This window comes from Crotalus tigris, unplaced genomic scaffold (genome assembly GCF_016545835.1).
Source record: "Crotalus tigris isolate CLP2741 ecotype Arizona unplaced genomic scaffold, ASM1654583v1 scf7180000018612.917631, whole genome shotgun sequence".
In the NCBI taxonomy this organism is placed as follows: Eukaryota; Metazoa; Chordata; class Lepidosauria; order Squamata; family Viperidae; genus Crotalus; species Crotalus tigris.
In genome coordinates, this window is record NW_024097107.1 from 178,438 (window position 1) to 202,936 (window position 24,499).

General features: G+C 41.8%; 1 protein-coding gene across 2 annotated transcripts in view; it reads right to left on the bottom strand.

Moving 5' to 3' along the window:
• Positions 1 to 1,353: 1,353 nt before the first annotated feature.
• Positions 1,354 to 24,499, bottom strand: part of LHFPL4 (LHFPL tetraspan subfamily member 4) — a 77,942-nt gene continuing 54,796 nt past the window's right edge. Inside the window, exons 2-4 of one of the 2 annotated variants that reach the window (XM_039355152.1) lie at positions 23,002 to 23,238; positions 10,512 to 10,528; positions 1,354 to 1,580 (exon numbers count right to left, since the gene is read on the bottom strand). In XM_039355152.1, the coding sequence (XP_039211086.1) occupies positions 1,572 to 1,580; positions 10,512 to 10,528; positions 23,002 to 23,238 (263 nt within the window). In that variant the 3' untranslated portion in view covers positions 1,354 to 1,571. The remainder of the gene's footprint in view (positions 1,581 to 10,511; positions 10,529 to 23,001; positions 23,239 to 24,499) is intronic. The other variant, XM_039355154.1, reaches the window with a different exon arrangement.

The following is a 24,499-nucleotide window of genomic DNA, read 5'->3' on the forward strand; positions in this document are numbered from 1 at the left end:
GTGTGAGCAAGAGGGGTTTGATTAGGCAAACATTGCACGTGTCTCTATGACTCCAACTTGGATCATACTCCTGGTCTGGAAATCTCTCTGATAAGTGGCTTGAGGCCTAGTTTGTATGGGAGCAAGCTAGGTCCACTAATGTGGGACAAAATGGCTACTTCTGAGGAAGTCTCTCAGAATACAGCCCAAATTGTGAGGGATTAGCTGCTACCCTGCTGCCTGGGGAGAGGCACAACTGTTGAAACATTTAGGATAGTACAGTTCTCTTCTTAGTTCTTCAGTGATACGATTGGAACTGTGAAAGGGGATGGTGGCTGGATTTGGGAGCGGGGGAGTCAGTTTCTTAGCTCACTTTTGTCTCTCTGAATGCTCAGCCCAGGCCAGAGGCACAGCTGGCACCACAACATAGCCCATTTCCTCTCTTCACTCATAGTTGCCCAGGCCCCCATGTTGCTTTTACTCAGAGGGATGAAGCACCACAGGTTTGAGAGAAGCAGCATTTGGCACGAGCCTCACACCTGAGCTGCCATCCTAGCCAGCCAGATGCCAACAGGTGACACCCCTCACCTTAGCCCAGTGTTTCTCAACCTTGACAATTTTAAGGCATGTGGACTTCAACTCCCAGAATTCCACAGCCAGCAATGCTGGCTGTGGAATTCTGGGAGTTGAAGTCCACATGCCTTAAAATTGTCAAGGTTGAGAAACACTGCCTTAGCCCAATCTTTGGCTCCTTTCGTATGTCCAGCATGGTTCTAGCCAAGAATTACATTCAGTGTCCAAGAACTCGTCTTGCAGGCTGAGGCTGGAGAGAGCCCCATAGTGAGCAGAGAAGTACCAGCGGATCAGACCTCTCTCTATTCCCCCCCACCCCCCACCTCCCATCTTGTAGACATCAAGGTGCGGCTGTATTACCTGGGCAGAATGATTTGAAACTCAAAAGTTCTGGTGGCTGGAATCCCCCGGGAGAAGGGGACCTGGGCTCACCTTACCCTGTTCAGAGACAATTTCATGTACGCCTAAAAGTATCAAATGGGCCAGCCTTGAGCACGGCATGGTACTGAACGGCCGCAGGGAGGAGCAAAGGGGCCAGAAAGTTAAAAACGGGAACGGATGCGGCAAAGAGATGCCCTGGTAGTTTGTGACAACAGCAGCAGCAGCAGCGGCAGCAACAGGAGCAACGTCTTGGCACCAGGTCTGGCATCACGAGGACCCTGCTGGAGGCTTCTCCCAGAATGGAGGAACTCTTGAAAAGGAAGAATTAAAAATCCCAGGGATGTCATTCCTTTTTTGAGCATACAGTTGGAATGTGCACGTTTCCTTCCCTCAGAAGCAGGAAAGGCAGGCTGGGGAAGCCAATCAGCAGAGGGAATACGAGTCAAAGCTGGCAGATCATGAGGGATGGCCATGTCTCTGGAAACGGCACGCAGGTGAGATCGGCGAATTCGGACACCGTGGAGTGGGGCAGGGTTTTCCCCCTGGTTGGCAGCCGCAAAAGAAAGGCCATGAGGGAAATGAGGAGGAAAGGATGAGAGTCCAGGTACCAGTGAAAGGGGCTTCCTGCCTCTTCTACATTATATCCTCTGTGAAGAAGAAAACATGCGTCAGTAAAAAAAAAAAAAAAAAAAATTAAATAAATCAATGCTTCCTGCAAAACCGCACAATTGTGTAGCGTGGCAGGCAGTTCAGTGTATATAAACTGCACAGAGGTAAGGAAAAGCAGGGATCACAAAAACTCTATAATAACCTAACCCTAACTGCTGGATTTCAAACTTTGTGGGACCGTAGTGTGTAAATTAAAAAATTATGCAAAGTTTGTGAGGTTTTCCTTCTGGCCATTATACAAAGGGGACAGGAAGCTGGAACTAAAGTCCTCTCTTGCTTTAGGGCAGGGGTCTTCAAACTTGGCCCTTTTATGACTTGTGGACTTCAACTCCCAGAATTCCTCAGCCAGGCATGCCTGGCTGAGGAATTCTGGGAGTTGAAGTCCATAAGTCGTAAAAGAGCCAAGTTTGAAGACCTCTACTTTAAGCATTTCTTTTCATTGGGCCTTTCAAGTTTATTATTTGGAGAGGGCTGTGGCTGTTACTCTTTGTGACCCAGCAGGATGTTGGAAAGCAAATTATGCAAAGAGAAGTGATTTCTCAGTCCACCAGCAGACTAACTCTCTCAAAACAAACATGTGAGAGAAGAAGCAAGACAAGTTAAAAAAAATGGGTTGGCTCCTGACAGGGTTTGAAAAAAAAATAATTCCAGCAACCCCCCTCCCCCATGTACCCCTATGGGAGAGGCAATTGCCCTGTGACTTGTGGCTGTTATTGATGCCTCCATTTTAAGTTCTCCTCCTTCCTGTCACATGACCCAGAGCAGAGAGTATGCAGCCACTCTATGCTTCTCAGTGTACATGTACATGCACAGTTGCAACATGAGGGGAAAACAGAAGTACCCATAAGCGTCATTCCTGAATAGACTATCACAAGTGGACACATGCACATGCATACAACATATATGCACATTCCCTGATTGGACATTGGGATGAATTTCTCTCACACACACTCACTCACTCACTCACTCACACACACACACACACACACACACACACAAACACAAACACACACATACAGGTGCAACTTATTGCTTCATTATACCAAAGATAATACTAAGGTTGTTGAGTCCTCGGCTAATGGCAATGACGACGCGAGACATTCTTGATGTTCAGTAACCTTCTTTATTTCTCTTCAGCAGCACGTTACAACTCAAGGCAGCACGGACTTCTCAGCCTCTCTTAAGGACGTTTTTCCCTGGGCCAAAAGGTAACATTTAGGTGCGCGAAGCACCTCGCGCATGCGCGCGAGCGCTGGCGCCAACCAGTCTGGTCCCAGGCAACTTGCAGCTGCCCGGGACCGTTGCAACGTCCCGAGCCTGCCCTTTTGCAGGCTCAGGACATAACACCCCTTCCCCCCCCCAGTTAAGACTACATGACAATTTTAACGCGACCTGAACAAGAGCGTGGTGTACACTCTTGTTAAATGGTACCACGCTATAGTGCTGGGGATTAACTCCAGTGTTCCCATTTCTGGCTTCTACAGAATACACTTAAGTCTTCTGCCTGGCCAGTAAGGTTATAAAATCTTCAAGATATTTGGGAGACCTCTTATCTCTCTGTGACCTACGTAGGCCTGGATTATTTACAAGTACACCTTGTCCTGTGGAGGTTATAGGTTCACCCCCCTTCTCAGACCCTGGTGGCCCCCGTGGACTGTGCCCTGATGCCTGGCCTGCTTGCTTGCCCACCGGGCTCGTCAGGCCAGGACTTTGCTCTCTCTCTAACGTGGTTGACCTGCCTAATTGCAGGCGAGCTGACCCTTCTAATAAGTTGCCATTGTTGGGTAGCTCTGAATGGCCTCTCAAGCCCACACTGGACCTAACGGGAGGCTGGCTTCCTCCACTCCCCAGTTCCATAGCAGGACTGTCTGTTATTTCAGTATTGTCCCAAAACTCAGTTCCCCCCTCCGTTGAACCAGAGGGTCCACTGTCTAAAATTGGCTCTTCTCCCACTTCCCTGTGGCAGTGTCCTTCTCTGGGGACTGTGGCTGTGTTGGGCCAATTGTATTGATTGTGTGCCAGCTCTCTTGCAATGTTTGAGTTATTAGGATGCTCCTGGTTATTCTCCCTGACTGGAGTGCTGAAAGGTGTACGTGTGTAATGATTATGCCCCCGGGGTGACTCCTTGGCTGGAGTCTGCGCTGTAGCTTGTGCGCTAACTGGTTCCCTTGAATTCCTGTTTGGAACACTCGCGGAATCATGCGACAGGCCGTCTGTGGCCTCACTGTGAGAGTCTGAATGCTGCCAACACCCTTCCCTTTGCCCGTAAGGATCCCCCTCCCCCCCCGGAAAAGAACCAGGAGTCTCTGCAGGTGAGTCCAGCCTTGTACGCAGCTGGTCAATATGCCATTGCAGGATGCGGCCGTCTTCCAAGGAGACCTCATAAGACAAAGGGCCTGTAACCTTGCAAACAGTGGCAGGAACCCATAAATGGCCTGGCCCGTAGTTACGGGTCCATACAGGGGCACCCACTTGCAATTGCTGCGGTGCCCTGGGCTGTGTACCCCTAGGCGGCAGTCTGTCCGGATGCAACCGGTCAAGTTTAGTAATCAGTTTGCGCCCCCAACGAAGTTCATCTGGGCTCCTCCCGGTAGAAGTGGAAGGTGTAGTGTGGTAGGAAAGGAGGAAATCAGCCAACCTGTGATGCCAGTCCCCATAGGTAAGTCTCTTTAAAGCATCCTTGGTGATGCGGACCATCCGTTCAGCCATCCCGTTGGTGGAAGGGTGGAAAGGAGCAGAAGTGGCATGACGAATCATGTTGGCCTGTAAGAAAGCTTGGAATTCGGAAGAAGTGAATTGCAGGCCATTGTCAGACACCAAAACATCCGGAAGCCCATGTGCAGCAAAAATTCCCCGCAGTACTTGGATAGTCTTTGCAGTGGTGGTGGACGAGACAGGTACAACCTCAAGCCATTTTGAATAGCTATCAACCAGGATCAAGAAGAATTGACCCTGAAAGGGCCCAGCGTAGTCAATGTGCACTCTAGACCATGGGGACTGTGTTTCCTCCCACCTATGTACGGGAGCCTGAGGCATTTCTGGGCGTGAGCATTGACAAAGGTGACAAGCATGCACCTTAGCCTCAATTTCCTTATCTAACCCAGGCCACTAGAAGTGGCTGCGCGCAAGCGCCTTCATTCGAACAATGCCAGGATGACCCTCGTGAAGGGACCCTAAGACTCTAGACCTCATTGAGGTAGGAATGACAACTCTGCTACCCTACAGCAGACAGCCTTGGAAGGTGGACAACTTGTTCCTTTTTAACCAGAAACTCTGAAACTCAGTACCTGGACAACTCTCTGGCCATCCAGACAAAACCCAGGATAAGACTCGAGAGAGTGTAAGATCCGTGGCTGATTCAGCAGCCACATCCCTGGCATTAAGGGGTGACTCAGGCAGTGCTTGAATTGAAAGAATATTGATTGCCGGGGCAGGGTCAGCCTCAACTACCTGTAAGGGTAATCTACTGAGGCCATCAGCATGGCCCATTTCTTTGACCGGTTTGTGAATTAAAGAAAAATCATAAGCTGACAGAAAGATTGACCATCTGAGCATCCTGGGAGAGATAATGTGAGGGGTCTGTTTGTTAGTTGTAAACAATCCCAACAAAGGCTTTTGGTCGGTGTAGACCGTGAAATGTCTGCCATATAAAAAATCATGGAATTTTTTGATTCCAGCAACAACAGCTAAGGCCTCCCTGTCTATCTGGGCATAATTCCTCTCAGCAGAGGATAAAGTTCTGGAGTAATATGCAACAGGAACCTGAGTTCCATCAGGTGTGAGATGGCTGAGTACAGCTCCTACGCCATAAGGGGAAGCATCACAAGCAATGCACACAGGGAGTGTTTCATTAAAATGTGCAAGCACATTGTTAGATGTTAGCAAGGCCTTAACCTTATTGAAGCTTGCTTCGTGTGCTTGTGACCATTCCCACACAGCTTGTTTGTCAAGAAGCCTATGAAGTGGTTCAGCTACATCAGCCTTGTTAGGAATAAATGAATTGTAGAAATTCAAAAGTCCCAGAAAAGCTTGCAGTTCAGCTTTGGACTTAGGTCTGGGAGCTTGTGTGATAACTTTTAATTTGGACTCAGCAGGATGAATCCCATTGACATCAATTCTGAACCCCAGAAAATCTGTAGAAGACACCCCAATTTTACATTTGTCCTTTTTGAGTTTGAGTCCTGTTTTCCGAAACCTCAGCAGGACAGCCCTCAATCTTTCAGCCAGATTTTGGATAGACTCTCCAGCAATTAAGACATCATCAAAATAGGGGCAAACCCCTGGAATACCCCTCAAGGTATTTTCCATTACTCTTTGGAAAATTCCAGGAGCTACGTTTACTCCAAATTGCAGTCTCTTGACCTTGAATGCCCCCCTATGAGTTACAATGGTTTGTGCCACAGCAGCAGCTTCGTCCACAGGCAACTGTTGGTAAGCCTGAGGTAAATCAAGCTTTGCAAAAATACGCCCCCCTTTGAGGGAAGCCAGAATGTGGCTGACAATAGGCACAGGATAGGCGTGTTGTTGTAATGCCTTATTGAGCGTGCATTTGTAATCTGCACAAATGCGAATTTCCCCATTAGCCTTAAGAGGCGTTACTACGGGAGTTTCCCATGGACTGGAGTCAACAGGTTCTAAGACTCCTTGCTGAATCAATTTGTCCAATTCAGCATCAATTTTCCCTTTTAAGGCAAACAGTACCCTTCTTGCCTTTACTCTGATAGGAGTGACAGTGGGATCTAATTTCAAAGACACTGGGGGACCCTTGTATGTGCCCAACTGAGGGCTGAATACATCTGCAAATTCCTTGCAGACTTCCTGTAAGTCTAACGTTTGCAAGCTGTTGAGCCCTGTAACTTGTATTCCCAGGGCCTCAAACCAATCGAGTCCTATGAGACTCGTACGATCACCCCCCACTACCAATACATCTAATGGACCTTCAAAATCCTTATACTGCACGTTAAGAGTGGCCTCCCCCTTAACACACACTTTGGAGTTTTGAAAGTCTGTTAGTACTATGTTAGAAGGCCTAAGCTTGGCCTGGAAACCACTGCCAGAACAAATCTTTCTGAATGTGTGAATGGAGATGATTGAAAGTGCAGACCCAGTGTCTAGTTCCATGACCAATGGAACTCCTTGCAATTTCACCCTAAGTGACAGCTTCTTTTTAAGTGGTCTGTGTGTGCCTGTCTTAAAAATGCTTCTTCGTGAAGCACAGGAACCCACCCTGTTTTGGCTGGGGACCCTGGTACCTTTCAGGCGCAATTCTTCTCGGGGTTGTACCTTCTGTCGGCCCAGACACACAGCTGCTATGTGGCCTTGCTTCCCACATGCTCTACAGATTGCAGAGCGGAACTTGCAGTCGGTCCTCTTGTGGCGACCTCCACACCCGAAGCACTTGGGTACAGGTGAAGACTTTTCTCTGCCTTCCCTCTGCTTTCTTTCTTTGGTTGGGTAGAGATGATCTATTTCTTCATCGGGCTCCTCTTCTGAGCTTCCTTGAACTCCCTCGTGATGCACGGAAACAGCTTCTGGAAAGCTTTTGATGGGCCTCATATTCTTGATTGCCCCTCTTGCTGTCTCTTCTGCAGTAACCTCTCTCAAGGCATCTTGGAATGATATGTCCTCTTTGGCAAAAAGCCTTTGTTGTACATCTCTGTTTCTCAGTCCACATACAAATCTGTCTCTCAGTCTTTCCTCTAAGTCTTTAAATTCGCAATGCTTAGCTGCCCTTCTTAATGCAGCAATGTACTCTTTAGCTGATTCATCAGCCCGTTGATCCCGCTGTTCAAAATTATGTCTCCAAGCAATAACAGACAACTTGGGTTGAAAATGCTCTTTCAGTAATTTCTTAAGATCTGTGTAGGTAACAGATTCAAGAGGTGCAGGGGCTACTAAGTTTTCAGCAATTTCAAATGCATCTTGACCACAAACGCAGAGTAGGGTGGCGGCCTTTAAGCCCTCTTCTCTTACTTGATTAACTCTGAAATAATTTTCTGCTCGGGCCACGTAAGATTCCCATCTTTCGGGATGTGTAATATCAAACTCTGAAAGTTTTCCAATCTTTGCCATTTTAGTAAAGCAGGAAGGGTCTATCAGCCAGCTTACCTCCAACAAAGCTGTATTGGCAGGCAATTGCTGAATTTAACGCCGTTTCCTCGCTGTGCTGGACTCCAAGGTAAGCTTACAATTGTTTGCATAATTGCAAGGCCATCCCATCCTCGTCGCCAGTGATGAGTCCTCGGCTAATGGCAATGACGACGCGAGACATTCTTGATGTTCAGTAACCTTCTTTATTTCTCTTCAGCAGCCCCGTTACAACTCAAGGCAGCACGGACTTCTCAGCCTCTCTTAAGACGTTTTTCCCCGGGCCAAAAGGCAACATTTAGGCGCACGAAGCACCTCGCGCATGCGCGCGAGCGCTGGTGCCAACCAGTGTGGTCCCGGGCAACTTGCAGCTGCCCGGGACCGTTGCAACGTCCCGAGCCTGCCCTTTTGCAGGCTCAGGACATAACAAAGGTGACCAACTTTTTTACAGTGAAGAGGAGGACACAAATAAATTGAAGAAAAAAATATCGTAAATAAAAGAAACATTTTATTCATTGCAACAATAATACAGACAACTTGCATATGCAAAGTTTGCCAGCCGGGTGTTTTGGCGTGCTCAGCAGCAATTCCTACTGGCTTTCGAAAGGCAATAGTAGGAGTAGCACAGCTCATGCAAAAGTTGAAAAAAAAATCATCAAAAAAAGGTGCCAGAACACCGTTCTGAGCGTTCTATGAGAAAAAAAAAGCCCTGCAGATTAGTCTCCAAATATCGAAAAGGCGGACATGTAGGAGGACACTTTTCGAGGGAGGACAGAACTTACAAAAGGAGGACTGTCCTCCCTAAAGGAGGACAGTTGGTCACCTTAATAATACAGACTCCTATGGCCACTGCTGGCAAAGGAATTGGTAAGACTTCCAGAAGCTATTGTGTGCCTCAGTTCATTCTCTTCTTTTTAACAAAACTGAAATGAATGTTATTCCGTGCCTGCAATCAGATTCATTGACTATGCATGGCCCTGGAGACTGAAACTCCAATCACAAGGAAGGGAAAACTGCCTGTCAGGCCTTGAAAACCGGTCTCTTCCTGCAATTTTAACTGCAGGTTGATGTCGCATTCCCACCCATTCAGACTAGGAATCTCTCCTGTCCTGGAGTCCTTTATTATTATTATCTCTCTGAGCACTCCCACTCAGGTGAAAGAAGAGTAGAGGTAGTCCTCGGCTTATGGCCACAACGGAGCCCAAAATTTCTGTTGCTAAGCAAGAAGTTTGTTAAGTGAATTTTGCCCCATTTTATGACATTTCTTGCCACAATTGTTAAGTGAATCACTGTGGTTGTTAACATGGGTGTGAGATAAACCCGGCTTCTCCGCTCACTTTGCTTGCCAAAAGGTTGCAAAAGGGGAGCACATGACCCTGGGACACGGCAACCGTCCTAAATATGAGTCAGCTGCATTGGACATGCTGCATTGGTCATAAGTGTGGAAAATGGTCATGATTTACTTTTTTAGTGATGCAACTTGAACGGTCACTAAATAAACTGTTGCAAGTTGAGGACTACCTGTACTGCATCCTGCAGAAAATCAGGAAAGGATGGTCTGTGCTCTAGTTAATTATTTATAATTAATAATAATAATAAAGTTGGAAGGGACCTCGGAGGTCATCGAGTCCAACCCCCTGCTCAGGCAGGAACCCTACACCATTTCAGACAAATGGCTGCCCAGTCTCTTCTTAAAAATTTCCAGTGTTGGAGTATTCATCGCTTCTGGAGGCAGGTTGTTCCGCTGGTTAATTGTTCTAACTGTCAGGAAGTTTCTCCTTAGTTCTAAGTTCTAAGTTGCTTCTCTCCTTGATCCTTGATCCGTTTCCATCCGTTGATTCTCGTCCTGCCTTCAGGCACCTTGGAGATGCATACAACATGCAGGATGATCTTTGCAACTCATTACAGAATCTGTGAATATTGTGCGTTGAGTTGGCTGGAGACGCTTTCAATCTTGAGGACTAGGCTGGAGAACATGGATTTATTCCAGGGGTACACCACAGGGACCAGAAAGCTGTTAAAGAGCTCTAAGGGTCCTCCTTAAGAAATCTTAAAAAAAAATGTTATCCTCCTCGTTCTCTTTTCAAGCATAATAACCAAATATTGGAGTAGTTTGGCAAGCAAATGGTCCCTTAGCAGGCTGGGTGAGTTTGTTTGTTTCTTGGCTGGTTTTCTCCTGATCTTTCAGAAGGAGAGTGAGGGGTAGTAGCAGAGCAGGTTTGACACGCAGCCTTGGCAGAGGAGAAGTGACCAAGATGTTCTATGAGTCAGAGATTCTTAGCCAAGGAGGACAGAAGAACACCAACTCAAGGCTCTTGAGGATGATATAAATGAAATATTTAGGACTGTTATTGTGAGGCTGCTAGTAGTGTAGGAGATTTTTCGGTAAGCATGCCCAAGGAAAGAAACAATGGCCAAAACATGACCTCCTCCATATTCTGAAGACATAATTTTGAGAATTGTCTCAGGAGGAAGCATTGGGATCGGGGAATGGCCTCCATGAAGACCCCATTATTGTATTTTTAGACCCAGGATTGGCTGGATAAAGATGAATGTTCCTGTATATGTAACAAAGCTTTTCCCCAGAAAGAGGAACGAGGTAGACAAGAGCGCTTGATAACATAAATGTGGGTATGTACATTTCCTCTCTTCACCCCAATCCTCTTCCTCCCCAAAAGGATTTGATCAACTACAACACAATATCCTCCTAACACAATTACATACTAAAGAACAAGGACAAGACAAAACTAGAATAGGCTCCTATGAACACAGCTAGCAAACACCAGACATCAGTGAGGCCAACACCAACACACAGAACTTACCGCAGTGCCAACAAAATCTGTTGAAAATATTAAAAAAGAAAGTTAGGATTGTGGTGCAGGCTGCCCAAATTTCCTAACACTGTCTTGGGCCTAGCTATGCCTATTTTTTATTCAGATGATTGCAAGTGGATTCTAAGTAGGCTAGAAGTACGCGATGAATGTTGCACGTAGCCGAGGGTGGCATCTTGGATCGTTTGGTGCCAATTCTGTGATGTTCAATCAAATCTGAAACAGTAAAGAGCCGTGGTGGCACAGTGGTTAGAATGCAGTATTGCAGGCTAACTCTGCCCACTGCCACCAGTTCGATCCTGAACGGCTCAAGGTTGACTCAGCCTTCCATCCTTCCGAGGTCGGGAAAATGAGGACTTAGATTGTTGGGGGCAATATGCTGGCTCTGTGAACCACTTACAAAGGGCTGTAAACCACTATGAAGTGATAAAGAGTCTAAGTGCTATTGCTAATTATTCAGAAGCAAGAGCTGTGTTTTTAATGGGCTGTGCTTCTTCGCAAATGTCTTTGAAGACCACAGTATCTCATTTAGTTTAGTGTTCTCTTAATGCGCTATTGAATGAGGACTGTTTTTCATCTAGAATTTGAGCAGGGACCCTGAATTGTCCTTAAAGGCCTTAAAAATGAGGCCACGTTTCTCTCTTCACAGTAGCGACCCCCCCCATTCTTTCATTACTTCTTTTGCCATTTTGTTCTTCTAAAACCGATGCTTCCTTTTTTGTAAAGGAGCCTATAAAGCTCTCTCCACCGTCACTGCCTCAGATTTAATGCAGATGGACTAGACAGAATTGCCAGCTCTTCAGTGGGCTGTTTTAGGTGTGAATTTAACAGTAATTTAATCTGCAGTAGTGAAGTTTTGCAAAGCATAGGAATAATCACGGCTGTCAACTAGCTGCAGAAGGCAATGGTTGAAAACCTGTCAGTCGACATCATGTTATTTTAGTTGGGGGGGGGGAAATGGCATTTGTGGAAGTTTCTAAAAAAAGATCAGCAGCATGGCTAGGACATGAGTTTATCCTTCGGATGGGGATTTACAAGCATCTTGCTGTTTATGGGCTCTCTGGCACCATCTGGGTCTCCATCCCTAACTTTTGAACAGAGAGAGCACAAATAGCTTCACCCTGAAAAGGTGACAGTATTTGGACCTAGAATTAAAAGTGGGCGGGGAAAGCCAAGGGAAATCATCAAAACAATTAAAAAACGAAAATTAGAATATTTTGGACATGTGATGCGACACCCAGAAAAATACGGCATACTCTATTTAATCCTCCAGGGAAAGATTGAAGGCAAACGAGGTCCAGGCAGAAGAAGAACATTGTGGCTTCAAAATCTAAGGGACTGGTTTGGACAAAACTCAGCAGCACTTTTTCGTGCGGCTGCTGATAAAAACAGGATCGCCATCAGGATCGCCAACGTCCAATAACGGATATGGCACAAGAAGAAGAAGGGAACAAATGTGATATGGTATATATAAAATCATGTTATAATAATAATAATAATAGTAGTAGTAGTAGTAGTAAAGTTGGAAGGGACCTTGGAGGTCGTCTAGTCCAACCCCCTGCTCAGGCAGGAAACCCTACACCATTTCAGACAAATGGCTGTCCAGTCTCTTCTTAAAAACTTCCAGTGTTGGAGCATTTACTGCTTCTGGAGGCAGGCTGTTCCACTGATTAATTGTTCTCACTGTCAGGAAGTTTCTCCTTAGTTCTAGGTTGCTTCTCTCCTTGATTAGTTTCCACCTGTTGCTTCTTGTCCTGCCTTCAGGCGCTTTGGGTAAACGTTTTGGGTAACGTTTTGGGTAAACAGGGAAGTTTTTCTTCCTTCCTCTGATAAAATATAAGAATCTGGGGCCCTGCTGGAGATAGTCTGGGCAGATTCAGGATGAACAGAAGGAAATCCTTCTTGACAAAGTTGCTATGGAATATAAGCTATGGAATAGGCTACTATAGGAGGCGGTGATGGCCACCGCCACCAATTGCTCACAAATTCATGGAGGATCAGACTTCTAGTGGCTTATTATTATTTTTAACTGTACAGAGAACATTTGACTTACGACCATTTTTTTAACAACCATTTGAAGTCATGAAGGCACTGAAAAATCCTTATGCTTAAAACCTTCGCAGCCTTCCCCACAGTCATGTAACCAATGCTGGGCAACCAGCATTCATTTATGATGGTTCCAGCATCCCAGGGTCACATGATTGCCATTTGTGACCTTTCCAGGAGGCTTCCCAACAAGCAAAGTCAACAGGGGAAGCCAGATTCCCTTAATGACTATGTCAAAAAAAGGTCATAAAATCAGGCATGATTCCTTTATCACTTCGTAGAAGAAGTTTTAATCCAGGGGTCTTCAAACTTGGCCCTTTTCTGACTTGTGGACTTCAACTCCCAGAATTCCTCAGCCAGGCGTAAGTCATAAAAGGGCCAAGTTTGAAGACCCCTGGTCTAATCTCAATAGTGGTCGTAAGTAAAGGACTTACTACCACAATTGAGCCCAAAATTTCCACTGCTAAGCCAGAAAGTTAAGTGAGTTTTGCCCCTTTGGATGACCTTTTTGTCACAGTTATTAAACAAATCACCGCAGTTGTTAAGTGAATCATGCAGTCATTAAGCGAATCCGGCTTCCCTCATTGACTTTGCTTGCCTGAAGCGGGCTGAGAAGGTTACAAATGGTGATCAGATGACCCTGGGATAGTGCAACTGTCACAAATACATGCCAGTTGCCACGTGCCCGAATTTTGATCCCATAATCACGGGGAAGCTGCCATGTTCAGAAATGTAAAAACCGGTCACAAGTCATTCTTTTTCAGGGCTGTTGTGACTTTAAATGGTCACTAAATGAATAGTCAGGGCCTTGCCTGTATTTAAAGAAGCTGTCCCTTGACTTCCGGTGGTCAAAGCGGTGGAGATGGCGGCTACTTTGTAGCCGTCCTCCTGAGAAGGTGTCAGATCCGCGGAGCACAGCGTTTATCAGCTGGCCCGCGGCTCGCAATCCCCTTCCCGGGCGAAGGGAAGGGGTAGAGATCGCATGAATAGAGGTAGAACCTCTTAACTCTCCCTGGATTTTTATTTTTAGGGGGGTAGAAAGAGGGTTCCCTCGGAGTTCATTGCCTTCTCCGCCTCTCAGCTGTCTTTGTTTCTTCGGAAACAAAGCGAGACGCCGCTACCATCTCCGTACTTAAAGAAACCGTGAGTAATCTTAAACCGGACAGAACTGTTTAAAGGATTTTATTTATAGTTTAGCTTTATTTTATTTTTTTTAGTTTATTTAGTTTATTTAGTATCTGCTGATTTTTTTTTTATTTTTTTGAGCTTTCTCTTTTTTTTTTTGGGCGGAAAAGTGAGAGTGAAAGTAAAATGGCGTTTTGAAAGTTTTTTTTTCCTTTAAAAGACGGATCGGCTGAATTGTTGTTTAATATTGCTTTTTTTTTACTTTTTTTACTTTTTTATTCTTGGGGACTTTTAGATTGATCTTATCTTATTCTATTTTATCTTATTTTTAATTTTTTTTTGGATTATTTATTTTTATTGGTATTTTTAAGAAGAAAGGAAGATAAATTAAAATGGCTTCAAAACGACAACCAGCTACTGCAGCTTCTAAAGTAACTTCTTCTCCTGCTACTTCTACTGTGCAACAACAACTTAAAATAATACCCTCAGTGCAGCAACCTAAATCTACTCCACCTTCACCTCCCCCATCTGGCACATCAGCACAAGACATTAAAGAAATAATGGTAAGTGCTGTCTCACAGTTTAGGGAGGAAATGAAACAACTTTTGGATCAGAATAAATCTGAAACTAAGGAGGAAATGAAGAAAGAGATGAAGGAGCTTTTAGAACAGAATAATGCTATTTTGAGGGATGATATACTTTTAGCTCTATCTGGAATGGCCTCAGTGGTTGTGAAGCTGGACTCCAGAGTAGAGGAAATTGAAGAAACAGTTGAACTTTTGGATTATAAATTTCAAGATATGGAGAAAAAAGTGGAGACTTCACAAGATGATATTCTTATGTTCCAGTATAGACAGATGGAATATGCTTTGAGAATAAGGGGTCTGAAAGAAGATAAAACTCAAGATTTGATGGAAATGGTGATTAATGACTTGGCTGTTATTTTGAATATTGATAAAGAAGAGTTACGTGGGGATGTGGAAAGAATTTATAGAGTTAATTCTTGGATTGCAAAACAGAGGAATTTGCCTAGAGATGTGGTGATATATTTTGCTAAGAAGTCTTTGCGAAATCAGATTCTACAAACTTTTTATAATAAAAGATTTCAGATTGCTGCCCAAGATATTATTATTTTAAAGGAAATTCCACCTAAAATTTTAAGAAGCAGAAAAGATTTTGCTTTTTTAGTAAATGAACTTAAAGCAAGACAAATGCCATTTAGATGGGAGATTCCGATGGGCATTGTTTTGAGCCATGCGGGGACACGTTATAGACTTAATACAGTTGCTAAAGCTAAGGAATTTTATAAAACGGTCCTGGGAGCAGGCTCTCCTTTGCCCATGATGCATAAAGTCTTGAGTGACAAAGAGATGGAACAGAAATCTGAAGGTACAGGGATGATGACTGCTGGACAGGTGGTATGGATGTCTCAACCAGAGGTTAAAGAACAGAGAATGACCCGTGCAGCACATAAACGTAAAGAAAAAGAACAACAGAAAAAAGAAAAAGAAAAAGAAATTGAAGAATCTACTCAGCAAATTGCTTCAGTGCCGGTGGGAGGAGCAAGACCCAAAAGCTCTGCTACATATTCATCAGCAGCAGAATTTGAGCGGATCTTCTCCAGGCTGAAGGCCAAGGGAGATGGCAAAGCTCCTGTCCTGGAATGTTAATGGATTAAACATTCCTCAAAAGAGAAAAAAAATTTACCACTATTTGAAACAACACAACAATGATATTATTTGCTTGCAAGAAACTCATATTACAGCTAAAGATCAAAAATATTTAAATAATCCTCGCTTGGGATCTCATTTTGTATCTCCCGCCCCTGGGAAGAAAGGGGGTGTGGTAATCTATGTTAAACAGAATTTATCTGCTACCTTGTTAGAATCAGATCCTTATGGAAGATATGTTATGCTTGAACTTGGTTTATATGGCAAGAAAATTCTTATTGTGGGGTTGTATGCACCAAACCAGCAACAGGAGCAATTTTATAGGTTACTACATCAGAAAATAACTTTGTTGGACTATAGATCCGTGATTTTAATGGGAGACTGGAATGGTGTCTTAGATATACAAATGGACAAAAAAGGCTCTTCTACCTTTTTTAAACAGGCTAAATTACCTAAAGCCTTTTTTGACATGAAAGAAGATTGGGAATTGAGAGACTATTGGCGTGAACGTAATCAAGAAGAAAAGGATTTTACGTTTTTCTCAGATAGACACCAATCTTTCTCAAGAATTGATTTCTTTTTGATCACAACAGATTTATACAACAGGGTGAAGAATGTAAAAATTTTTCCTAGGACATTGTCCGATCATAGTCCAGTTTGGATGGAACTGTTTGTAGAGAAGGAAGATAGGAGATCCTGGAGGGTGAATGAGAATTTATTTAAACAAGAAAAAAATGTTCATAAATTAAAGGAATGTTTAAAGGAATATTTTACTTTAAATATGAACAAGGGAACATCAATGTCAATGGTCTGGGATGCAAGTAAAGCTTTTATGCGTGGTATTTTGATAAAAATGAATAATTTGCATAGACAGAAACAGATTCAGAAACGGAAAGACTTGGAAGAGGAGATTAAATTAAAAGAGAAACTTTTAATTTCAAATCCCTTAGATGAAAAGATTAAAGGAGCTTTAAAATTGTTAAAAACACAATTTAACATGCTGATGGCTGATCAAGCTGCAACTAATTTGCTATTTATGAAACAAAATACATTTTGTAATGCTAATAAACCAGGGAGATGGTTGGCTTATCAGTTAAGAAAAAAACAGAAACAGAGGAATATAGATAAAATAAATTATAATGGTAAATTGGTTTATCAGAAAGAATTGATTAAGAAATCTTTTTTAGAATACTATCAAAAATTATATAAGGGTACCAATATTCAAATTACAGATATAAATAATTATTTAGGCAAAGTCAACTTTCCTAAATTAACAGAAGATCAGGAAAAAAAGATTAACGGTTTAATTACTAAGGAAGAAATTGTTACAGCTATTAAACAATTGAAATTGGGCAAAGCGCCGGGTACGGATGGGTTGACATCTATTTATTATAAAGCTTTAGTAGAAGAGATGATCCAACCGTTGTGTGAACTGTTTAATAATTTATTACAGGGGTTAGAGATCCCTCCATCCTGGCGTAATGCATTTATATCATTGATTCCAAAAGATAGTCAAGATCTTACTTTGCCTAAAAATTATAGGCCTATATCTCTTTTAAATGTGGATTATAAAATTTTTGCAAAAATTTTAGCTAACAGGCTTATGGGGATCTTGCAGCAGTTTATACATAGGGATCAATCGGGTTTTATAACTGGAAGGTATATGAAGAATAACGTTAGACAAATTATTAATTTATTAGAGTATTTAGAAAAGAATAACCAAGTCTCTGCAGGCTTGATATTTTTGGATGCTGAAAAAGCCTTTGATCAAGTGAATTGGCAGTTTATGCTGTGTTTAATCAAGGAGATGAATTTTGGACAAAATATATTACAAGTATTATCCAATATATATCAAAAACAGACTGCTCAAATTATTGTAAATGGGGGTTTGTCAGAGGCTTTTGTAATAGAAAAAGGAACAAGACAGGGATGCCCGTTGTCTCCGTTATTGTTTGTTTTAACACTGGAAATTTTGTTGATTAAAATTCGGGAGTCTCAAGAAATAAAAGGAATAGAAATTAATAAAAAAGAATATAAATTAAGAGCCTTTGCAGATGACTTGGTTGTTACTTTGTCTCAACCTGTTTCTTCGGTGGTGAAATTATTACAATTGATTCAACAATATGGACGTGTTTCTGGCTTTAAAATTAATAATAATAAGACCAAAATATTAGCTAAAAACATGACTAATGGTGATAAACAGGCTCTAGTTAACTTAACAGACTTTGAAATTGTTGATAAGGTAAAATATTTGGGGGTTACATTATCTGCTTCTAATGTAAAATTGTATAAAAATAATTATGAAAAGCTGTGGATGGAGGTACAGAAGGATTTAAAAAACTGGAATAATTTACAGTTATCCCTTATGGGCAGAATTGCAGTTATTAAAATGAATGTCCTGCCAAAGTTTATTTTTTTGTTCCAAATGTTACCTATCTTAAAGAACGAACGTAATTTAGATGAATGGCAAAAAGGTATTAATAAATTTGTTTGGGCAGGGAAAAAACCAAGGGTGAAACTTAAAATAATGCAAGATTTTCGTGAGAGAGGTGGACTCAAGGTACCAAATATGAAATTGTATTATGATGCTGTAGTATTGACATTGATTAGCGATTGGGTGAATTTAACAAATACAGAAATACTTCATTTGGAAGGCTGGGACCTATTTTTTGGATGGCATGCCTATTTAATATTTAATAAAAAAGTGGATTGGGTTTTTAAGTCTCATATTATAAGAAACTCTTTGCTAAGAGTGTGGAGAAAGTATTATAAAAGTGACTTCAAAATACCATTATGGGCTATACCTCGGCATGCCATAGAAGGTATAAGGAAAGGGGTAAATATGGACAAGGTCTCTTACGTACAGTTATTAAGATGGGATGGCCAAGACTGGCAGTTAAAATCTTTGGAAGAATTAACACATGAAAACTTAACTTATTCATGGTTCCAATATAGACAAATAGTGGATAGATGGAAGATGGATTGTAAAATGGGCTGGCTTAGAGAAGATGGAATTTTTTTAAAACAAGTAAGAGATCAAAGGCCAACCCATATTAAGAGAGTTTATGGGGTTTTAGTGGAATTAGATTCAGAACTTGAACTAGTTAAAGATTGTATGATTAAATGGGCACAGAATATTGGTGAAACGATTTCAATGGATACTTGGGAACTTATTTGGATAAGAAATGTTAAATTCACACAAGCGCAAAATTTAAGAGAGAATTTTTATAAGATGTTTTATAGATGGCACCTTGACCCAAAGAAAATGTCCATTATGTACCCTAATCTACAGCCGAAATGCTGGAGATGTGGATATTTGGATGCTACCTATTACCATATTTGGTGGACGTGTAAGCATATAAAAGCTTTTTGGATTAAGATATGGTGGAATATTCAAAGAATTTTTAAAAGAAGGGTAAAATTTACTCCGCAATTATTTTTACTAGGTATTGTTATTGACTGTGATGCTAAGGAGGTTATATTGATGTTAAATTTGATTACAGCCGCTAGGTTGTTAATAGGACAATATTGGAAGAAGGAATCTTTGCCTACTTTACAAGAATGGTTTCATAAAGTTTCGTATTTGGCAGAAATGGCAAAGATTTCGGCTTTCTTAAAGGAGCAATCTCAAGAAAAATTTTTTGCGGTATGGGAAAAATGGATAAATTTTATACAACATAATTTGGATATGGAAAAATATTATTTAGCCTTTTTATAATTTGTAATGATTGTTTTTTCTTTCTTTCTTTCTTCTTTTTCTTTTTTATATATATACATTTTTAATGTATTATTATTCATATATTTTTTTTTTTTTTATATATATATATGCTTTATTTTTCGTCTACTTTCTTCTTTCTTCTTTCTCTCTCTCTCTTCTCTTTTTATTTTTTATTTTTTTTCTTTTTTAGTATATATTATTCATTTTAAAGTTTATGTTATGTATATTATTTCTATATATATTATTACTGTGATTTTTATTATTATTATTAATTATTTTATAAATTGCAAATGTTATTTTTAAAATATTTGTTAAATAATCCTATATTCAGTTCTGGGAAGTCGGGGGGGGGGTGGGGTGGTTGGGGAGGGGGGGGTGGATTTTTATTTGTAAAACTCTTGAAAAATTTCAATAAAAAAAAAAAAAAAAAAAAAAGAAGCTGTCCTTAAATGACAGCTGTTAGGAAGTGTCAAGTAGGAATTGGCTTGTTGTCCCAATCACGTGACGATTATAAGCTTACAAAATAGAATGTATGGTTAGTACATCCAGTTAGTAATTGCATAACAATGAATACTGGTATAGACCAGGGGTAGGCAACCTTGGCTCTTTTAATGACTTGTGGACTTCAACTCCCAAAATTCCTGGCTCAGCTTGGAAACCTCTCCCTTTCCCCTCAACATGGCTGGCTCAGGAATTCTGGGAGTTGAAGTCCACGAGTCATAAAAGAGCCAAGGTTGCCTACGCCTGGTATAGACAGACTTTTGACCTGTAATGCCTCAGATGGACTGCATAGAGAATCTCTGGCTATCTTTCCACATATGAATGGAAAGGGAATTTGCTTGTTTTTTTTTTATTTCTTCCCATCATTATTTCTTACTGTTTCAGCATTTGGTTCTTGCTGGCAAGTCTGCCTTTCCTTCATACAAACAGATGGAGCAAACCAAGAGTCCAGGAGATTTATTCTGATTAATTAAATTTCCAATTAGGCACCTTTGGTTCTCTGGCTTTCATCTAAGGCTTGGCAGGATCAGGAGAAGCACAAGCAAAGGCAGGCAGTGTCTACGGTTCCTTTGAGGCAGAAAAAAAATATAGGACTCACCTAATGTCACCTAGGCAGCTTCAAATGCTTAATGAGCATTTGAATCTGGCCTTGTCTATTCATTATCTAACATTTTTATCTGCTCCTCCAAGCGAGACACAACTTTGAGCATAAGAAAAGAAAAGAAAAAAAGAAAAGAAGTTTCTATTTCCCATTATTTTTCTAATGATTAAAACCAAGTGCACATTTTTCCTTTTTCATGAAAAAGGGTTTCCATCCAATAAATGTAGATACAGTATTGCTCTTTTTCCAATCAAAGAAGTCAATTTAACCATCCCTGTCAGCTCCGTCTATTTTACTACTTTACTGTACTAAAAAAGAAAAGAAAAGATGCACAGGGGATGTGATTTTATCTTTTATCTTATGGGAGAATCCTTGTTTTTTGTGATCGCAGGGATGGTGGGGCAGAAGTTGCCGAGTTTACCAATACGTACAACTTGGTTGTCAAAATAATTCATTTGGAAGGGGTGTGTGGAGAAAGTTTGTGCAATAAACTGGATAGGGTTGTGATACTTAAAATCTTGGATTAAAGCCCTAAATGGCCGAGAACCTGACTATCTGCCGAAGAGCCTCTGCTCGTATGAAGATGCCCAGTGATTCAGTACAGCAAGGGAGACTCTTCTGAAGATGCTAATGCAGGCAGAAGGGCCTCCTCTTATCTGGCTTCCAAGCCATAGAAGAGTTGTTTGGCTCCCAGTATTTAGGAGGTCAGCTTGGCTATGAAAGTAATGGCTCACTAAGAGGCGTGAGGGCTTAGCGACTTAATGATGCTGGAGATGGTTTCAGCTCCAGCAGTTCCAGCCCAAACATGCGTAGCGTAACAGGGTGAGCTGCTGTTACTCACCTCAGCTTCTGTCCACCTAACAGTTTAAAAGCATGTTCTATGCAGATTACACACACACACACATATATATATACTACTAATACTATTAATATATATATATATATATATATATATATATATATATATATATATATATATATATTAATAGTATTAAAAACAAACAAATGATTCCTGGGTGTATTCATATTAAACAGTTAAAAAGCATGAGCACCAGGAAATTTTACAAAACTACAAAAGTTTTAATTCAATAAAACACCAAGCTTTCGTTGGCAACTGCCAACATCGTCAGGGTACATTCTAGTCAATGGGGACATACAAACCCGACTAAAGTGCAGATTGGCTGGCTGGGACCTGTGACGCGATCTAGGAGTCGGGCGCAAATGGCGTCTCACCTATAAAAGAGCTTCCCCATTGACTAGAATGTACCCTGACGATGTTGGCAGTTGCCAATGAAAGCTTGGTGTTTTATTGAATTAAAACTTTTGTAGTTTTGTAAAATTTCCTGGTGCTCATGCTTTTTAACTGTTTAATGTGTGTGTGTGTGTGTGTGTGTGTACGTTTTCTGAGGTTTTTGCGGATGTTTGTATGTAGGTCTTTGGTTATTCTCTATCTATATCTATCTATCTATCTATCCATCTCTCTCTCTCTCTCTCTCTCTCTCTCTCTGTGTGTGTGTGTGTGTGTGTGTTTGTGTGTACATACAGTATATACATACATATATATGTAGGTCTTTGGTTATTTGGGTTTTCTCTCGTGTAAAATTGGAAGTGTCTTGGTGACGTTTCGACGAAGTCCCATTCGTCATCTTCAGGCTCCTAGAAGCACGAAGCCAAAAACACCAGCCTGAAGATGATGAATGGGACTTCATCGAAACGTCACCAAGACACTTCCAATTTTATGCGGGAGAAAACCCAAATAACCAAAGAACTACATATATATGTATGTATATACTGTATATATATATATATATATTATATATATTATATATATATATATATATATATATATATACACACATACATACACACACACACACAGAGAGAGAGAGAGAGAGAGAGAGAGAGATACCACTTTGGTGGGGAGAGAAATTGGTGCTCTGTGCAGGTAGTCAGATTCCTGACCGCTCTGAACCTTCCTGGCGGCAGCGCCCACTCGCGAGACATATCCTGGGAGAGAAGAGGGTCTTGGGTGACCCTGCAAGAAGAGCTGCTCATCTTTCTCCCTGCTGTGAAGGCAGCTTACCCTCCTGGGGCACACCTTGGGAAGCCCACAGGTGTGTCCTCTAACAGAGCTGTTACCTTAGCAAGCCAAACTACTACTCTGCAATAGCGTTATGGTTTCCTGGCTACTGTAAAAACATCCACACCCTGACAACAACAACCATAACAACAAGCTCACTCTGTTCTTGCTGATTTTACTTGACTGTGTATTTCAATTATATTCATTCGGTTTTGTTTTAAACTTCATATTTGTTGTTGTCGTAAGCCGCTTAGAACCTTGGAACAAACAGAAAGTTGGGTCATAAATGCAATAATAAAGGAAAATGCTATAACCTCCCAATAGTTAGTTTCCACCCACCCACCCCCCTTTTTTTTTGCAAACTGAAGATTGGCTGGGGAAAAAACAAATCCATCCAAACTTCAAGAATGAAGGAACCAGTGGGAAGTGCTCTGGGATCCTGAATCAATGTCATCCTCTATTCATGCCTGCTGAAGCCTTAACGCTTTTCCCAAAGTAAAATCTGAATGTACAGGATTCTAACATCGTAGCCTAGCACTGTTAAATACTGTAATTTCAGGCAACTTTCCACATCAAGACATGCTTTTCTGCGCTAAACGTGAAGGCAGCCTACTATAGTTACTCCGATATTCGAGATAATGATTGCTGCTTCACAGCCTCAGCTACATGCAGAATGGACAAAAAGGGGGGGGAGCTTTGTCCCAATGTGTTTGTGTATGCAAAGCAGAGAGAGCACTCACCTTTGTTCTCTGTTTTGAGCTCCTCTAGAAGCAGGTCGTTCTGCCGGTTGCCGAGGACGAAGGCCAGGAAGGAGAGGATAAGGGCATTCAAGATGCCAATGATGGCTAAGATATAAGCCCAGCGCACAGAGCAGTCGCCCAGCGAATACTTCCCCGTCTTCTCCCCGCACATGTCCCTGATGGTTTCTGAGTCCCAGCCATCTGGGAATATCATGCAGCCCAGCACCAGGCAGAGAGCTGGACAAAGAAAAGAGGAAGGAAGGTGGATGGTTAAGCAGGCAGTGCTTCTCCCTCCAGCACTGAGGATGTTACCTAGTGAGGTAATAAAATGTCTACAAGCAGACAACCAAACTCAGAGAGCGAGAACAGAAAACAACTGCGGCTTTCCACAATTCAACTCTGAGCTATAAATATTCTCTTGTATTGAAAGAGATTTTTTATAGGATTCCATTGTGCATATTCAATGCATTTTCCAAGCAAATGTGACATGTATTTAATTCACCTTGTCGTGGGGTGGTGGGGATGGGTATTGCACAATATTCATTTCCCCTTCATCCCAGTCTAGTCTCCCTCAACCCGTTGGCTTTCAAGGTCCTGGACCATAACAGATATCGCTCTCCGCCGGCATAACCAACTAGTACGAAGTCTGAAGAGTTGCAGTGTGCCTCATCTGAAGGTCACAGAGTTACCTCAAGCATCACTCCCATGTTTCAAAGTTTGCCTTTAAATTTAATAATAACAATAACAACAGCAACAATAACAACAACAACAATAATAATAATAATAATGAATAGATAAGAAAGAACTGGAGAAGATAACAAAATACAAAGACCTGCAAATAGAAACAGAAAGACTGTGGCAAAGGCAAGCAAGGGTAGTAGTACCAATAGTAATAGGCGCCTTGGGTATAATCCCAAAACAACTGGAGCACCACTTGAATACCATTGGCATTGACAAATTCGCTATTAGTCAATTGCAAAAGGCGGCCTTACTAGGAACTGCTTCCATCCTGCGATGATACCTGTAATACCATCAAACATCCACATCTGCCTATCCCAGGTCTTTGGTAAGGACTCGATAGGTAGATAAAAATGCCAAATCCAGTCTGAACATTTGGCTGACTGTGAGATGATCAATAATAATAATAATAATAGTAGTAGTAGTAGTAGTAGTAGTAGTAGTAGTAGTAGTAGTAGTAGTAGTAGTAGCTAATTGGCATTGTCAAAAGCACCACCAGTCAGTTGTACATCTTAAAGTTACCAAGGTTGAGAAACACTGTTTTACATCATTGCAACTGAGGCATCACTACTCATTTTCCCACACAACTGACAATTACTCAAATACCTTTACACACCCCAACACCCTAGTGAAGCCTGACCATAAGACTGGCCTCCTGTCCTGCCCAGGGAAAGGAGGAGAGATGGTTGGTAATTCATTCGGAGGGCCATTGACCGAAAGCTCCTTGCTCAGGCTAGTTTGTTCTAATCAGCATGGGCAG